Source organism: Cynoglossus semilaevis, chromosome 4 (genome assembly GCF_000523025.1).
Source record: "Cynoglossus semilaevis isolate Cse_v1.0 chromosome 4, Cse_v1.0, whole genome shotgun sequence".
In the NCBI taxonomy this organism is placed as follows: domain Eukaryota; kingdom Metazoa; phylum Chordata; class Actinopteri; order Pleuronectiformes; family Cynoglossidae; genus Cynoglossus; species Cynoglossus semilaevis.
The window spans coordinates 6253098-6267773 of record NC_024310.1 but is presented as its reverse complement, the minus strand read 5'-3'; the positions used below and the strand labels follow the sequence as shown (position 1 = coordinate 6267773).

Genomic DNA, 14676 nt, shown 5'->3' with positions numbered 1-14676 from the left:
GTCATTTAAATATTTTTATAATCATAACATATGTTTGTTGTTTTGTTTATTTGCCTAATTTAGGTAAACCTTATTTTCATGATTTATGTTTGTACATGTCACTATAAGGATTATTTTAATATAAAAGAAATTGTATTTGAACCAAAATAGTGCCATGATAAATGGAGCGACCTAAATCACACAGGATTGGTGGACAGTAAGGCCGTATTTTCCAGAAAGCTACTACGTTAGACGGCAGTGCAAAGAAAAAGTATCTATATGTTTTACCTGGTGGGGTCTGTTGAACAGCTTCTGTTGAGGGGGCTGCTGCTGATGGGGGTCGGGGGGGGGGTGGGCTGTACAGTGTAGACACTAAAAAGAGCATAGAAGAGATAGTAGCTGATTAAACAGGTGTCATGTGATACAGCCTATATACATTTATATGTAAATATATCCATGTAGACTGCATAGTGTCAGTGGACTAACATAGCCTAGATGGATGGATGGATGGATGGATGGATGGATGGATAGATGAATAGAACCTGTTGTTCCAAGTCAAATTAAAGATGCAGGTCAGACACGAATAAAACTGCTTTGCTACAAAGATTGAGCTCCTGGTGCTAAAATATTCAACAAATCTTGGACAGTGGGAAGATCAAACTCAACTGAACAATGAAAGAAATGAGCAGGTTATTTGATTTTTGTCGCATCATCAGCTACGGAAGATGAGCACACAGAGTCTTCATGGCTGAAAATGAAGTCCTCTCTCTATTTTTGGAGAAATACCTGGACCTGTTTCCCTCCTGTTCCACCTCTCAGGATATAACACTTCTGTTCATTACAGCCTTTCTCTTCCTCTCACAAGAGCCTGCAGCTGGCTCTCATCGTGATGCCCGCAGGGGACAGGAAAATGTCCTCCAGCCACAGGACATTGTGTGTGTCTCCAGCTGGTTCTCATCAATGCACATGCCTCTGCCAAGTACTGTTCATCTGCAGCTCTGTAGTGTCATTTGTCTTCATCCACTTTCCAAGAAGTGAAGAAGCTCTGAATCAGCAGGGTCTTAATCAAAGCCTCCTCTTTTTTTTATCTGCAGCCTCAGCACTGGGTACGAGAGCCGGAGACGGTAGAATAGACAGACGTCAAGGTCTGTTGGGTCTGTGGGTTTGTGTTTCAGCTCTGGACTCTAATAAAGTTCTGGCTTTCCTGAAATGGATAGCGACATAATTGCGCTTGGACTTTATTGGTGAAACCACTTTTTCACCAAGCGATCCACCTGAGCCTGAGACGTGGACTGGTCATTTCATTCAGCTGACTGCATTCCTGATTCGTTGTTCACTGATGCTGTGAGGCTCAGTTTCACAGATCAGGGTTAAACCTGATCATTTGTTTGATGATAGAGATGAGAGATTGTGACAAGTTGGAACTCAAATCACTGACACCATCTGAGGACATAACAAATACTAACAACCTAAAAACCAAAATCAACAGAAATATCTTTAAAATTATGATTAACTGCTGGAACCTAAATGCTAAATCATCTGTTTGAGAACCACAAAGCTAATGTTATTATACAACAAGCGAAATGAGGGCTACAACCTCAACAGACGCCACTTCCCTGACCCTGTTCTGCTGATTAAATCAATCAGGTGTGACAGTAACTTGTCATGATGACAAGGCACTGCCACACCTGCCTCCATCGACTGCACGTCACTGACAATGAGTACTTATTTTCAACAAATGTCTTTCAGGATTACTGTATGTTCTGTACCGCAATCTGCCTGGGGGTGGCGCCAGAGGACAGATTTAAGGGATAAGGATTAGGAGGTTGACTGAACTTTGAGGTGTTATGAAATGAGAGAGGTGGGTTTTTCCACTGCGGGAGAGTGTGTGCAGCAGAGGAAACAGTGTATTATATTTTTGAGGTAAAAAAAAAAGAAGGTAAATAATATTTTAAAAATGAAGAAATAGAAATAACGTGAGAGATCTCATCAGGATTTCCTTTTCTTTCCTCCACATGCTGAATGTGAGACACATGTTGAACATTTACATCCTAACATGTCAAATTTTTACTTAATTTTACTTTAATTTTTTTGATATATAAAAGACAAATCAATGCATCAAATATATTTATATTTAACCATATATGTTTTCTGATCAAAAAAAGTAATAAAAATGCCTTGTATTGTTTAAAAGAGTGATATTTGTTCATCTACATGTTATATTAGGATATTAAATAGAAATGGTAACGTTTGTTGCGATGTAACAATTGTATGTACAGTACAATGTACAGTACAATGTCTACAATGTATATTGAACATATACTTTGTCAGAGTTTTACAATTGGTAAATGACGTAACCTTTACCTGTGTGATTTGCACAAATATACGCAGTTGTATCATAAATAATGGAATCGTTATGGCATCGTGTCAACATGTATTTACTGAGGTGAAATAAGTCTTATCGTATTTTTCTCATTCCTTAGAGATCAACAGTAAGAGAAATACTCCAGCATTCTATTTACACTTTATTTCTGAAAAAAAAAACATTAAAGTCGGAGCAGCCCAGAGTTTTTTTTTTTCTAGAAGCTCTGAAATAGAGCACACTGCGATGACCCACATGTCCCTCAAGTTCTTCCCGTCGTCCCTTGATGTCACACAGTATCTCACTGCAGCCTGAACCACATCAGGAATATCAAGCCTTAATGAGTGCTGTGAAAATCTGGGGACAGTGTTTTTATATTAATGAAAGCACACAACGATCACCAGTTCCACTGCCCCCAGGACCTCGCTGCATTTGTCCTCCTGTGTAACAGGAAACATGTGCAGTGGAGGAGAGGGTGGGTGCGTGGGTCACTGCAGCTCTGCTGGTCTATGTTTAGAGGCCTGGTGGGCGTCGAGGAGAGATAGAGGGAGGATGAAGAGGCTTGAGCGTCTTTCATTGTGACCTGCCTGGAGGCAAGTCTGTTCTCTCACAAATAGGCCACAATAAGAAACCTTTTTTTTTTTTTTTTTTTACATAAGGTGTTTTTCAAACTCAATGAGCTATAAAAGGCTCCTGGGTTAGAGCTGAAAACAAAACAAACATGCCTATTTATGGCAGCACTGTCTTTATTCTAGGTGGAGTCTGAAGTCTTAATTAGGCCTGGAGACTGTGTGGGAGAAACATGACGGCTCGTATTGTTATACACTGAAACACGACAGACGGTAATTTGTGAACAATAGTCATGGGCGGAACAACAGTTTATGAAAAGAAGACAATTAATGGAATTAGGACAAACCTTTGTTCATCAAAACTGGAAAATACCAAAAAAAAAAAGCTGATTAAATTTCAACATTTAGTTGTAAGAATCAGGCTACACAGAGCAAAAAAAGATTTGAACATCCAAAAATTATGATTTAGGAGAAATTAGAAACAAGAGGTGAATAGAAAATATATACAGTATATTGATGCTTAGTGATTCAGATGGAAAAGTGAAGATATAAGAAAGGTGAAGAGGTCAAAGGTGACGTGTGACATAAGGATAGCAGGAGTTCAAAATGTGTCACCTGTTGTGTCCCTGTGTCGTGTTGGAGGACAGCGTCACTTTCCAAACAGTGGGAGGCTAAGTTGGAAGTAGATACAGAGACTGTTGATGACCACAGAGAAGATTCACGGACCTGAAGGGAGCAGCTGAAAGAAGAGAAAGAAAAAAAAAATTATTTTACGTTTGAGAAAATATTAATAATACTTTTTGAAAGTATAAAATCACAGTTTGTAATCCTTATTTGTATTGTACAGTACATTGCAGAAGAATGCAGAATAATGTGTTCTCTTTATGTCCTTTTTTGTGTACATTGCAGAAGAATGCAGAATAATACAATGTGTTCTCTTTATGTCCTTTTTTACAACCACACACCAAATATTTTTAGGCATAAAAGCCACCTTTAACGACTCACGTTGCAAATCCATCAGGTTGTCGATCCAGTCTCTTGCTGTTTGAGGCCAAACTCTTTCTTGCAGCATGAATGTGACATTGCCACAGTCATTACGTGTGACTCTGCTGCCATAACCAAATGGTCGAATTATGTCATCAAAGCGGAACACATGCCTTGAGAGCGTATTTTTAGGCATAAAAGCCACCTTTAAGGTGGTACTGAAGGTACTGGACAGTCAAAGTCTGTCTAACCTTGTGAACAAATGTTATCAGTTCAGTTGTTTTATTAGGGATGTTGTATTCTCCAAAACAAAGTTGGGGAACAAAATATTTTTCTAAGGTCAATTGGTGTGACTTAAATACCGCAGGGTTTATAGACAAACCCTGTATTAAATTATAATCTAATGGAGCATTAGTTCTGGTAGATTGTAGTACTTACCCTACTCCTATTATGAGAAACTACTGCGTGCAAAGATCGACTGTTTATTGTTGTATTTTCTACAAACATTATAAGACCGTGGTCTAACTAAAAAGTACATTATTCTACTCACAAGATACTTTTTTAAAATGCTAAACTATATCAAACTATTTGTGCAAATCCTGTGAAAGATGATTTCCGTGTCCTCGTACAATCAGTTCACAAATGGTTTACAGTGTGAATAAGAAGAAAGAAAGAAAAGAAAAAATAGTTGACAACAACAATAGTTGAGCTTCTCTCATGCTGAGTCCGCCCACCCTGTCGTGTAAGGTGACACCAGCCAATCACGGCTCATTCCGCCTTTGGCCATCAGAGAAAGACACTTTAAGGAGGCGGAAACTCTCCTGTCTCACATATATAAGCATTAAAGAGTGGGTTGTCTTTACGGTATCCATGTGGAAATCTTCAGTGGCTCACAGTCTCAGCCAACAACCTACAAAAGCGCACAGGAAGCCCGAGAACGGCGCCACCTGGAGTGGACCGTGGTGTGATGTGGATCTGAGTGACAGTGACAGTGACAGGGAAGGGAACCCCCGCTGTGTCCAGCTGTGAGGCCGGGTCACTGATCCACGCCGCTGCCGTCTGACGCGGAGCTGTCCACTCGCATGGGGCTGAACCGAACCGCAGAACACCGCAGCGCACAGCTTCATCCAACATTCACTGAGCGCTTACTCCTGTGAGTGTTTACATGCACGCGACCGGATCTGAAACAAGTCAAAGTGACAAGAAGCTACACGGAGGAGCAGAAGTGATGGCTGGACTCCACACCGCCGGTGTCGTCACTCCAGGGGTTTGAGTGAAGACCGACAGCGCGCTCGCACCGGAACCCTGCGCAGCGTAGCCTCCGTAGATGACAGGAGGGGAGCGACACAGAGGCTTTAGAACAGCGAGGTATGCACTCTACATCACCGGGGTGTCCCCTTACGCAGGAAAACTAGAAAGAGAAATTTGAGCTAAAAACACGACACTAGTGCACTACGTGCAGCCGAGAACATGGGCTGCATCAGCTCCAAAACGCCTGTTGGTAAGAGTTGGTTTTATTCCATATTGAAGCACGCTGGAGAACGGATGCTTTATTTTTTTTTTTTCCGCATTTCTTTCACTGCAGCCTTCTGCGGGTGTGTGGGAGCTGGGAGGATTTGTTGGGTTGCTTTAGCGCACAGGCAGCATGCTGTGGCCGAGATGTGAGACACATGATGCGTCGTACGGGAGAAAGAGAGAGAGAGAGAAAAAAATCTTTATCAAAACATATGCAGTGTTTTTGTGTGCGCGTGCAGGCGTGCGTTATTAGGTTGGTGGTGGAGTGGAAGTGAAACCGAGAGACGGGTAAATCTGCAGCCTAAACATCGCGATGCTACGAGAGTTGCAGGGAGCTTTATGATGAGCACGGCAGCAGCCACAGACAGACAGACACAGGAGCGCTCTCTAGCACCAGGGGGAGATGCTGAGAGTCTTACAAACGGCGTTTAAATCAGGGGCAAGAAGACTAGACGATACGGACACGATGGTTCTGACCGCCCTCACCCAGTTTGGCTGCAAGGTAGGACACGGCTCTTCTCATGTTTCTGGGAAAGGGGAATGCGCAAATGATGATTCCGATGACGCGCACTGAGTCGTTAATTCAAGAATCCCTGAAGACATGGAGGGAGAGGGTCTCACAGTAACGGACGACTACATTCAAATAGCAGCTCAAAAAGAAAATAAAAAAGGCTTATAAAAGACAAACACACGCGCGCATTCACGCACGCGGATGCAGCAGTTGTAGCGTGTTGCCAAGAAACACTTCCTGTTGCCGCCTCATTCATCTGCTCTCACGGTTGTTTACACCTTTGCCGCAGGTGTCCAACATCCGCTCCGCTGGAGAATAACGTCTGCCGCTGACGCGCACAGTCTCCCTACATGTTGTTTATCTGACTCCATCCATCCATCCATCCATCATCCATCCATCCAATTGTTGTTGACAGTATGATTAGTCAATCGTCTTGTATTTATGTCATTACACACACGCAGCAGATCTTGTGAGTGCTTTATGATGTGTGTGCGCGCGCGCGCGCCCGCGCGATTGATTGCTTTATCATGGCGCCTTGTCTCCGCGCGTCTCCTTGTCGTGGAGAGCGTGAAGGAAGGACGCGGCACAGTCAGACTTCATCCATCGGCCGTACTTAAACAAATGAACTCATTTAGAGATAAAACACTGGGGGGCGCACGTGTCTCCGTGCGCCCTTTACCCACGGCGTCATTCAACAGGGGCCACCTGTTTGACTCTGGAGCTATTAGAGCCTATACACTGTCTGTGTGTATGTGTGTGTGTGTGTGTGTGTGTGTTTCAACGACAGAGCTCTGGTTTAGTCTTGACCTAATTGTCCTGCTTTCTTCATAAGTCTTTCCCCTGGCTCTCTGAAGAGAGAGAATCAGAAACACACACTATAAGATAGAGAGGGAGAGAGAGAGAGGGAGAGAGAGAGAGAGAGAGACTCGCGACAGTGGCCTCTGTGCAGTTTCCACGACAACGGGGTCTACACAGAAGTGAGCCTTTCCATATGATGTAATTTGATGAAGTCATACAGAATATAACAATTGACCGTGATTGACAGGATACGTCTTCATTATTATTCAACATTAACACGTTGGAGGGTTTGTTTGTATGGTCGAGTAAAACAGATTTACCTGAAGAAACGATAGTTTTGCTTCATTATTCAAGTATTCCCTTCATTTGGAAAGTTTTGTTGCAGTAACGTGTAAAATGTTTCGATTGTAGAATCCGAAAAGTATTCATCTTATTCTTATTCTAATCTGAGCAGGTTGTTCACATACAAACTTATCTTATTCTAATCTGAGCAGGTTGTTCATATACAAACACACAAACAAGACTTTATTATTTGGACAATTTTGCAACATTTGGCCTGATTTATCGGTTCAATTTGGTCCGTAAATGTGTTCAACATAAGGTCTGTGGCCCCAAAGGTGTCAGAGAGCGTCACAGTCTTCAGCTGATTAGACAATATTCCACATTTTCCCACCATTCGTTTGACAGATTTAACATACGACCATTAGTTAATTTCAGAATGAAAACCCACTCACAGCTCCGTGAGAACAGGTATTTACATCCTTTTATCCTCTTAAAGCACAGATTCATCCTGATCCCAGACTCTCACAAGAGATGCATATTTACACCTTCAATGGAGACAATATTTAATTTCAACCGCAGTCTTCAGTGTCACCACTGTATAACTGACAGGCTACACAGTGACTTACACCACTGAGTAACTGCTTGCAGCATAGTCAAACTCTACTGGGCCTCAGATACTGCAGTACATGGACATAAAGCTGCTCAGTACGCAGACATCAGCAGACAAAAGGCTGCATGGGCCGAGCCACGCCAAGCACTCAGCCTCTGCGTGTTTCACTGACCTAAGACTATGACGATCAATCTGGGTCCAGAACCAGTGCACTCTGACGGCGAGTCGTAACCCCGGCTAATCAAGCTCGTGCCATAAAGACATCCTTCACTCCTCAAAACAATGCTTTTATTGACTGAGACGACCCACGGTCGGAGACACAGGACACCCTGCGCATCTGATCTCATCACACCCTATTAAACTGGCACATATTGAATTCAGCTGCCTTTGTAACCTGAGCTGCTGGCGCGCTAAACGGCAGGGCTTTGACGCGGGGGGTGTCGGAGGTGGAGGCGATGGCGACTAATCGAGCGAGTTGTTCTTTCCACGCAGAGTAACCAGAAACGCTTCCACGCAGCGGAGGGCAGGAAAGAAGAGACAGGCGCTGACATTTGGAAGCCCATCATTTTAATCTGCTCACGTGTTTGAAGAAGTGTGTGTGTGAATGTGTGTGTGTGTGACACCAAGTCTGTTTAAAAGTCATCAAAAACTCATTCATGCATTAATCCATCAATCGGACACTTTACGACCAAACATTTCGTTTTGTCTAAAGGTTAAAAGTCAAACATATGACTGTATGAATGCGTAATGATGGGGGAATTCATAGAAAATTGTCGCAGATACATATGACTGTATGAATGCGTAATGATGAGGAAATTCATAGAAAATTGTCGCAGATAATTTAGATCAAAAAATAAACTTGAAGTTTTACTTCATTTCAACACATTTCTTTTATCCCAAATAAATTATTATTCATGGGATTTTTTGATCATCCTCCAGGGAAATAAACATTCTACGATCTGTCTGTATTTTTTAATTTTCTTTTTAATGTGATCTTTCTCTTGACATATTTTCAGCCACTTCAAATGTCAAACTTTATCATTTTAATAATTTTAGTGTAAATTTCTAAGCAAAGTAAGTCTGTGCCATTTAAGTTAAAAGTTGGAGATTGTAGTTCAACTAAATACAAAACAACAATTCATCTCTCTCCATATATACTGTATATACATACATATATACACACACATATATACTGTATATGTGTATGTATATGTAACATGTGTTTATATAGAGAGAGGAAGACAGTGTCCCTACAACCTGCTCTTTGAATCCATTTATACCTGTTTGAAATGCTGAAGGTCGGACATGTCATCTGTCCATGGGAAGAGAGAGGGAAGTGGCTCATTTCATCCACCAACAACACATGTTCTTCTCATCCTGCCTCCATGGAGCTGTGTGCAACAGCAGATCGTCCCATGGCTCACAGCACACTACCAGAGAGAGAGAGAGAAATGACACATGCTTACACTTTCAAAATTAAATAATCTTCGACCATCCTCTGGTGAGCTGCAGTGTGAGTCAAGCCAAAGATCCAGCACCAACAGAGTTCATTTGAGAGTTAATGTCAAACCTGACATTTCATTGACCTGTATTGACCTTTGCGTTTCAGAAAGAATGTTAATACCCTTTGAGTAAAGTACACTTTACTTTACTTCTCCGATTTAAAATCTGACATTTTTTCGTCTGCGCTCCAGATAATACTGGTCTGAAATATAAGGCTGAATAAACTTGATCTCCAACCAAACTCTGCCTCATTAAGGTATCTGCATCTGTAGGTTTTGTCTAAGACTGGTGGTCTGTCTGGGGAATAAGGCTGTAGTTTGAAGGAGAGGGTTTGAAGGCAGGTTAAACCGATTCTGCCTCCAGATCTTGGAGGTTTGGGGATGACTCTGGTGCAGATTCTGTTTTTTTTTTCTTAACATTTCTTGTTTGTGTGGATGACGTGGCTTGTTGTTCACATCTGAGAAAACAAAGGTTGCGTAAAGTCGCACAGGCATGTGGCTTGGATCTGATCAGGCAAAGCAGGACTGACTTCATGAAATACAAACAGGCTTGAGCTGAGCTGCGGGAGCCTGAGCTGCATGACACGGCATGGCTTTAACGTGCATGGACGCAGGGCCTCTGCTTCTGCTTGCTGCCTCTGTGCTGTCTCACTGCAAGAAGTCTCTATAGAGCATGCGTCAGTGGGTTCTGTAAGGTCTGAGGCTCCCTGTTGACTTTAACATACATAATGGAGAGCAGGAACTCTAGAACTGAATGCTCTGTAAGAGCCTGCTGGGAGCTGAAATGGTCTTATAGTCAAGGCAGCACCATAGACTTCAATACGTATCTGCTTTGAATCTTTGTTGTCATTCTTTCAAAGGGACACATATCAGGACAGTTTTACTAAGCTTTGAATCTTTGTTGTCATTATTTCAAAGGTCCCTTATCAGGACAGTTTTACTAGAGCAGCTAATGTTAGCAGGTGATGAAGCATGACTACAGTGAGATACAGCATCATCATGGTCACCTCTAAAGGCATGGGTTGTAGTAGAAGACCGTAGAGGTAAAGAAAAATCAAATCCTGAAAACTCATAGTTGGTCCAGTGAAAAGAATGAATCTAAAGAGAAAACAAAGTTTTCTGAAAAAAAGGAAGCCATCTTATGACACAGAAGCCGCACTTCAACGTTACTGAATAATAACATGAGGTCATTTTTATGCCTGTAATGTAAACATTTTAATCTCACTAAGAGAGATGTCAATTTGTTTTTGTACTTTGGTAAACCAAGAGGAATGAAATCAAGAACTGAAGTCACAAAAACACACGTAAACCTGCCAATGCTGGAAAAAGCCACTCTATATTTCTATATTGATTTAAGGAAAATGAATGATTTATGTCCAAGGCAGGGGTCCACAACCTGTGGCCCGTGAACCACCTGTGGCTCCTCAGTAGTAGGTTTTAGGATATTTAATATTTGTGGAAAAAAAAAACCCAAATCAGACAGTGCTTGTAAAAAAAAAGAAGCTGATACAAATTTTACATGCCACACTTCATATTAAGCTTTTTGCTAACAAAACAACATAGTGTCACTGTTTTCTGTTTTCTAAGATCTGACGTAGATTCTTTAACAAAAGTGCAAACAATGACAATTTCAAAATTTCAACTTTTTTTCCCCATAAAATTCTGCAATGGCAACAGCATTTTAAATTTTTTTACATTGTACTATTGCAGCGCTGGATCATTTTTAATTAACATTAACATGGTATAAATATCTGATTTCCTGCAGAAGCTAAGGTAATGGGAGGGGGCATTTAGATTCCTCTTAGGATTTTGTTTTTCTGTCCTCAGATATTTCAATGGCTGACTGTCTGTGTCCTACGCTGGTTCCTGCTGCGGTTGTTGCCCACAGCAGTGCCGTGGTTGCGACAACATATTACTGAACCACTATGAGTTTTCCCATTATTTGTTGACTACGTGAAAACTCCTTCACATGGCTCTCTTCCTCCTGACAGTGGCGGTTGACGGTTCGTTGCGTGTGGACTGGAGCGTGGCAAGCTCCCTGTCTGATCTCCCTCTTTTAGGGGGCGCACGGACCTGCTTGGCACGCAGACTGATTTTGACAGGACCTTTGGGTGCACTGGACCTCAGCCAGGTGCCCCTTCCTCTCTCTGTTTCTCCCTCACATTTTAGAATATTCTGGTTCTGTAGTGTAACAAGTTACTAACACAGATTAAGTCAAAGTCATTTTGGATTTTTGTACATAGATTATGGAGTATTTTATATGTTACTTCATCTGATTTGATGTGGGTTACAAGCAGCCCAGTGTACCGTGACCTACTTGGGCACTTACCAGATACTGTATGCCTAACTATAGCTGACAGTCTGGGCTGTAAATTGCGAATTTGTGAAGCACAAAATTATTTTCTCAACCCTTCTTGCTTTAATAATTGTCTTATTTTTCCAGCCATCCATGTCTTTAAATGTGCGTCTTCGGTTCTGTCTCCTTTTTACTTTTCATTAGTGATGACCATTTGGTTTCAAATTATTTGAATGTCCTTTAGGAAATTTAGCAACTAGTTAATGACTGGGCCCTTGGAAACAACCGCTTTGTTAATGATTCTTCTTAATTGACAGCTTTGGAGGTTTAGTGACTGGAGAACTTCACTGATTGGCTGCATCCAGTCATGTCAGAATTTCACTTTCACAAAACTGTTTACTTCAGATTGAAGGTTCTCAGTTACCGCCCCCTCTGGTTCAGACATGTCGTTACAAGTTTAAGCTTTCTTTAGATGAAAAACTCAGATCAGATTTTTTTGTTTTCAAAACCACCTGCAGCCATGTTTCCACCGAGGACATTAGAACGTCCCAGGGTGGTTTGGAGACCAGTAACGAGGACTACTCCTTTAGGAGAGCGCTGCCTGGGCTTTTTTAAACTCAGGCTGCAGAACCTATAACTGTAACTGTCGTTTGCAGATAATAATGATGTGATGATTATTCCACTTTGCCTCTGTTGCACTGTAAATCACCGTGCACCATCTGGGTGTGAGCATGTTGTGCTGCAGTGAGCCAGACTGCCGATGATTAGCGGCACCTAAGTGATCTATTATGAAACGCAGCCTCCCAGCCCTCGTGGGCGAGCCTGTTATTGAATGGTGGTGGAGCTGAGAGACGGCTTGGCTGATCTCATGGTTTGAAACAGGAAGGGCTGATGGACGCTGCACAGATCACATGTACAGGTGGGCCAGAGGAGACGACCTTTAACGGTTTGTCCTCACAAAAAAAAAACACAAAGAAAATGTAATTCATCAAATGACACAGTCGTCATGCGTGCGTGCTTGCGCTAATTACAGTATTAGACTACCTTGCTGTGTTCTGTGTGTGACATCATCAGCGCATCAGACACAGGCGTACCATCCGGGATTGTTCCTTGGTGACCGGTTGCCATAGAAAAGTGAGAGATGTGGAGAGTAGAGGGGAAATTAGAGAGACGGGGAGAAAAGGAAAGGAAAGAGGCTGTGATATGAAATGTGACATGGTGAGGAAACCGAGAAGCCCCGTATAGATACATATAGATACACGTATAGGGATGTCCAATAGGAACTTTTTGCCAATGTTGTCCAAACACTTATTATTGGAGTGAACTCCTGAGGGATTATTACAGTGCTACCTGTCCGTCTATCTATCTGATACTCATATATACAGCTGTTTTTTTCTCCCAAACTGTGGTGAACGTCACAGGACACCACAAGCAATGCCAACATATTTGGTGAAACTCAGACGTTGTGTTATCAGGTTTTCATTATCGTATGAAAAAACAATAACAATCCATAATTATGCTAATATTAGGCCAATAAAATCGGCCGATACTATTAGACATCCCTATATATATATATATATATATATATGCACTGACATGTTTACATCAACCATGGATCCTGGTACTAAAATGTCTTAGTAGTACTCACTCCTGAACGGATAAAGTGCTAGTACATAGTAATGAATTTTCCAGCCCCTCCTTGTTTCCTGTGTTGGGCGGTACACACACGTCTCGTATTACCTCCGTCACGTGCCCATGTTTACTCCCCTGACTTCTCTGTTGACATCCTGAATGATAATGTGCTACATGGAACACGCACTGTTGGTGCGTGGAGTAATTGGAGTCATACGTGGAGTCACAGAGACAGGGGAGGGACGTCTGATTGGGAGGCTGATGTAAAACACTGATCTGAGATGGTTACTCTGACCTAAAGGAAACAACAAAAACAGAAATCCTACATTTAAATCAGGTTAATATTAGGGTTTAACTCTGCAGTAAATCATACAGTATCTGCAGTGTGTGAGTGTGTGTAAAAGTACGTGCACTCGTTAAATGACTTGGACAGTTGTGAGCTCTGCACGTCTTCCTCTGCAGTTCAGTAGGGCAGTAGGCAACGAGGTGGGGGCAGGAGGGGGGGAGGTTGGTGGAAGAAAAGCACAGTCAGCAGCCGGAAGTGCAGAGCTGTAGGCCTGCTTCAAACTGTTCAGTCTGACTTTTAACTTGGGTTTCATTCAATTCAATTAATTTTTGCACATATATTGAATTAAGGTCTCAATATATTAAAATGTGAACCACCCTTTTTTTGAGCAGCACAAAGTGATCGCACATTTTCACACATTAAATTTTGTTTAAAGCAATGACATAAAATTAATTATCAAATTCCTATAGAACATAAAATTGCCCGCAGCTTCAGCCAGTCATAATCAATTCCCTCTCACAACCAAGTTGAACTCTGATCACTTCCATCATGGACTTTCACCCTCCAGGTGCAGATTAATAAGCTGTAAAGTGACCCTGTGATTGACCGCCTGCCCTACTTTTGTCACAGTCACTAGATCTCTGACATGACATTAAATGTGACAAATTATAATGCCGTTCACCCCATATTTCCACACAGTAGTGGTAGAGAACTAGCAGGACATATTTCCACACTAATGCAGTTGTTTCTCAGTTGGGAATCCAGTAAAAAATAAGTGAAGCACGTTGAAGTGGGTCGACCGTATTACCTGTCTGACATCCTGCTCTATAGCGGACACCAACCCAGTACAACACTCCAACACTCCTTCAGGGTGTAAGGCACATCTCCCCCTGATTATCCTCCCTCTGATCTGCGAGCTACCCTGTGGCACAAGAGGATTATCATGCCTTGCAGCTGCTGCCGCTGTCACCAGCTCAGGATCTCCCTTCGCTCCTGTAGGGCCCTTCACACAGATCGCTGTGTTCACGTCAGACTCTTTATTCTGATGGTGGTTTTGGTCTTTGAATGAAACCCACAGGTTCAGAGCCACGGTGGATTTTTCCTTGAAGGAAACGAATGCATCACTTAAACAGTTCCACAGTGGTCAGTGATGAGTCCCAGTGCTGCAGGAGGCAACCAGAGTGTGAATGTGGTTGAGCAGTTGTTTATGTTTACAAAGAGAGGGCAGTAAACATGGCGGTCACTGTCACTTTAGGCCTGACTTGTTTGTTAGATCTGTGTTTGAATGTTAGCTATGGTAGCTACATTTTATAGCACAATAAATTGTACTTAAATGTAAGTTGAAACAGC

The 14676-nt window shown here is 42.1% G+C and overlaps 1 protein-coding gene and 1 long non-coding RNA gene across 5 annotated transcripts in view; one reads left to right on the top strand and one right to left on the bottom strand.

Moving 5' to 3' along the window:
- Positions 1-57: 57 nt before the first annotated feature.
- Positions 58-14676, bottom strand: part of LOC107988504 (uncharacterized) — a 21485-nt gene continuing 6866 nt past the window's right edge. Inside the window, exons 1-4 of one of the 2 annotated variants that reach the window (XR_001759993.2) lie at positions 12453-12944; positions 8891-9040; positions 3526-3649; positions 58-351 (exon numbers count right to left, since the gene is read on the bottom strand). This is a non-coding gene — a long non-coding RNA (uncharacterized LOC107988504). Of the gene's footprint in view, positions 352-3525; positions 3650-8890; positions 9041-12452; positions 12945-14676 lie in introns of those variants that run through there. The other variant, XR_003049594.1, reaches the window with a different exon arrangement.
- fam131ab (family with sequence similarity 131 member Ab) overlaps positions 4413-14676 on the top strand; it is a 23340-nt gene continuing 13076 nt past the window's right edge. The window contains exon 1 of one of the 3 annotated variants that reach the window (XM_008308775.3): positions 4413-5911. In XM_008308775.3, the coding sequence (XP_008306997.2) occupies positions 5813-5911 (99 nt within the window). In that variant the 5' untranslated portion in view covers positions 4413-5812. Of the gene's footprint in view, positions 5912-10022; positions 11244-14676 lie in introns of those variants that run through there. The other 2 variants (XM_008308776.3, XM_008308774.3) reach the window with 2 other exon arrangements.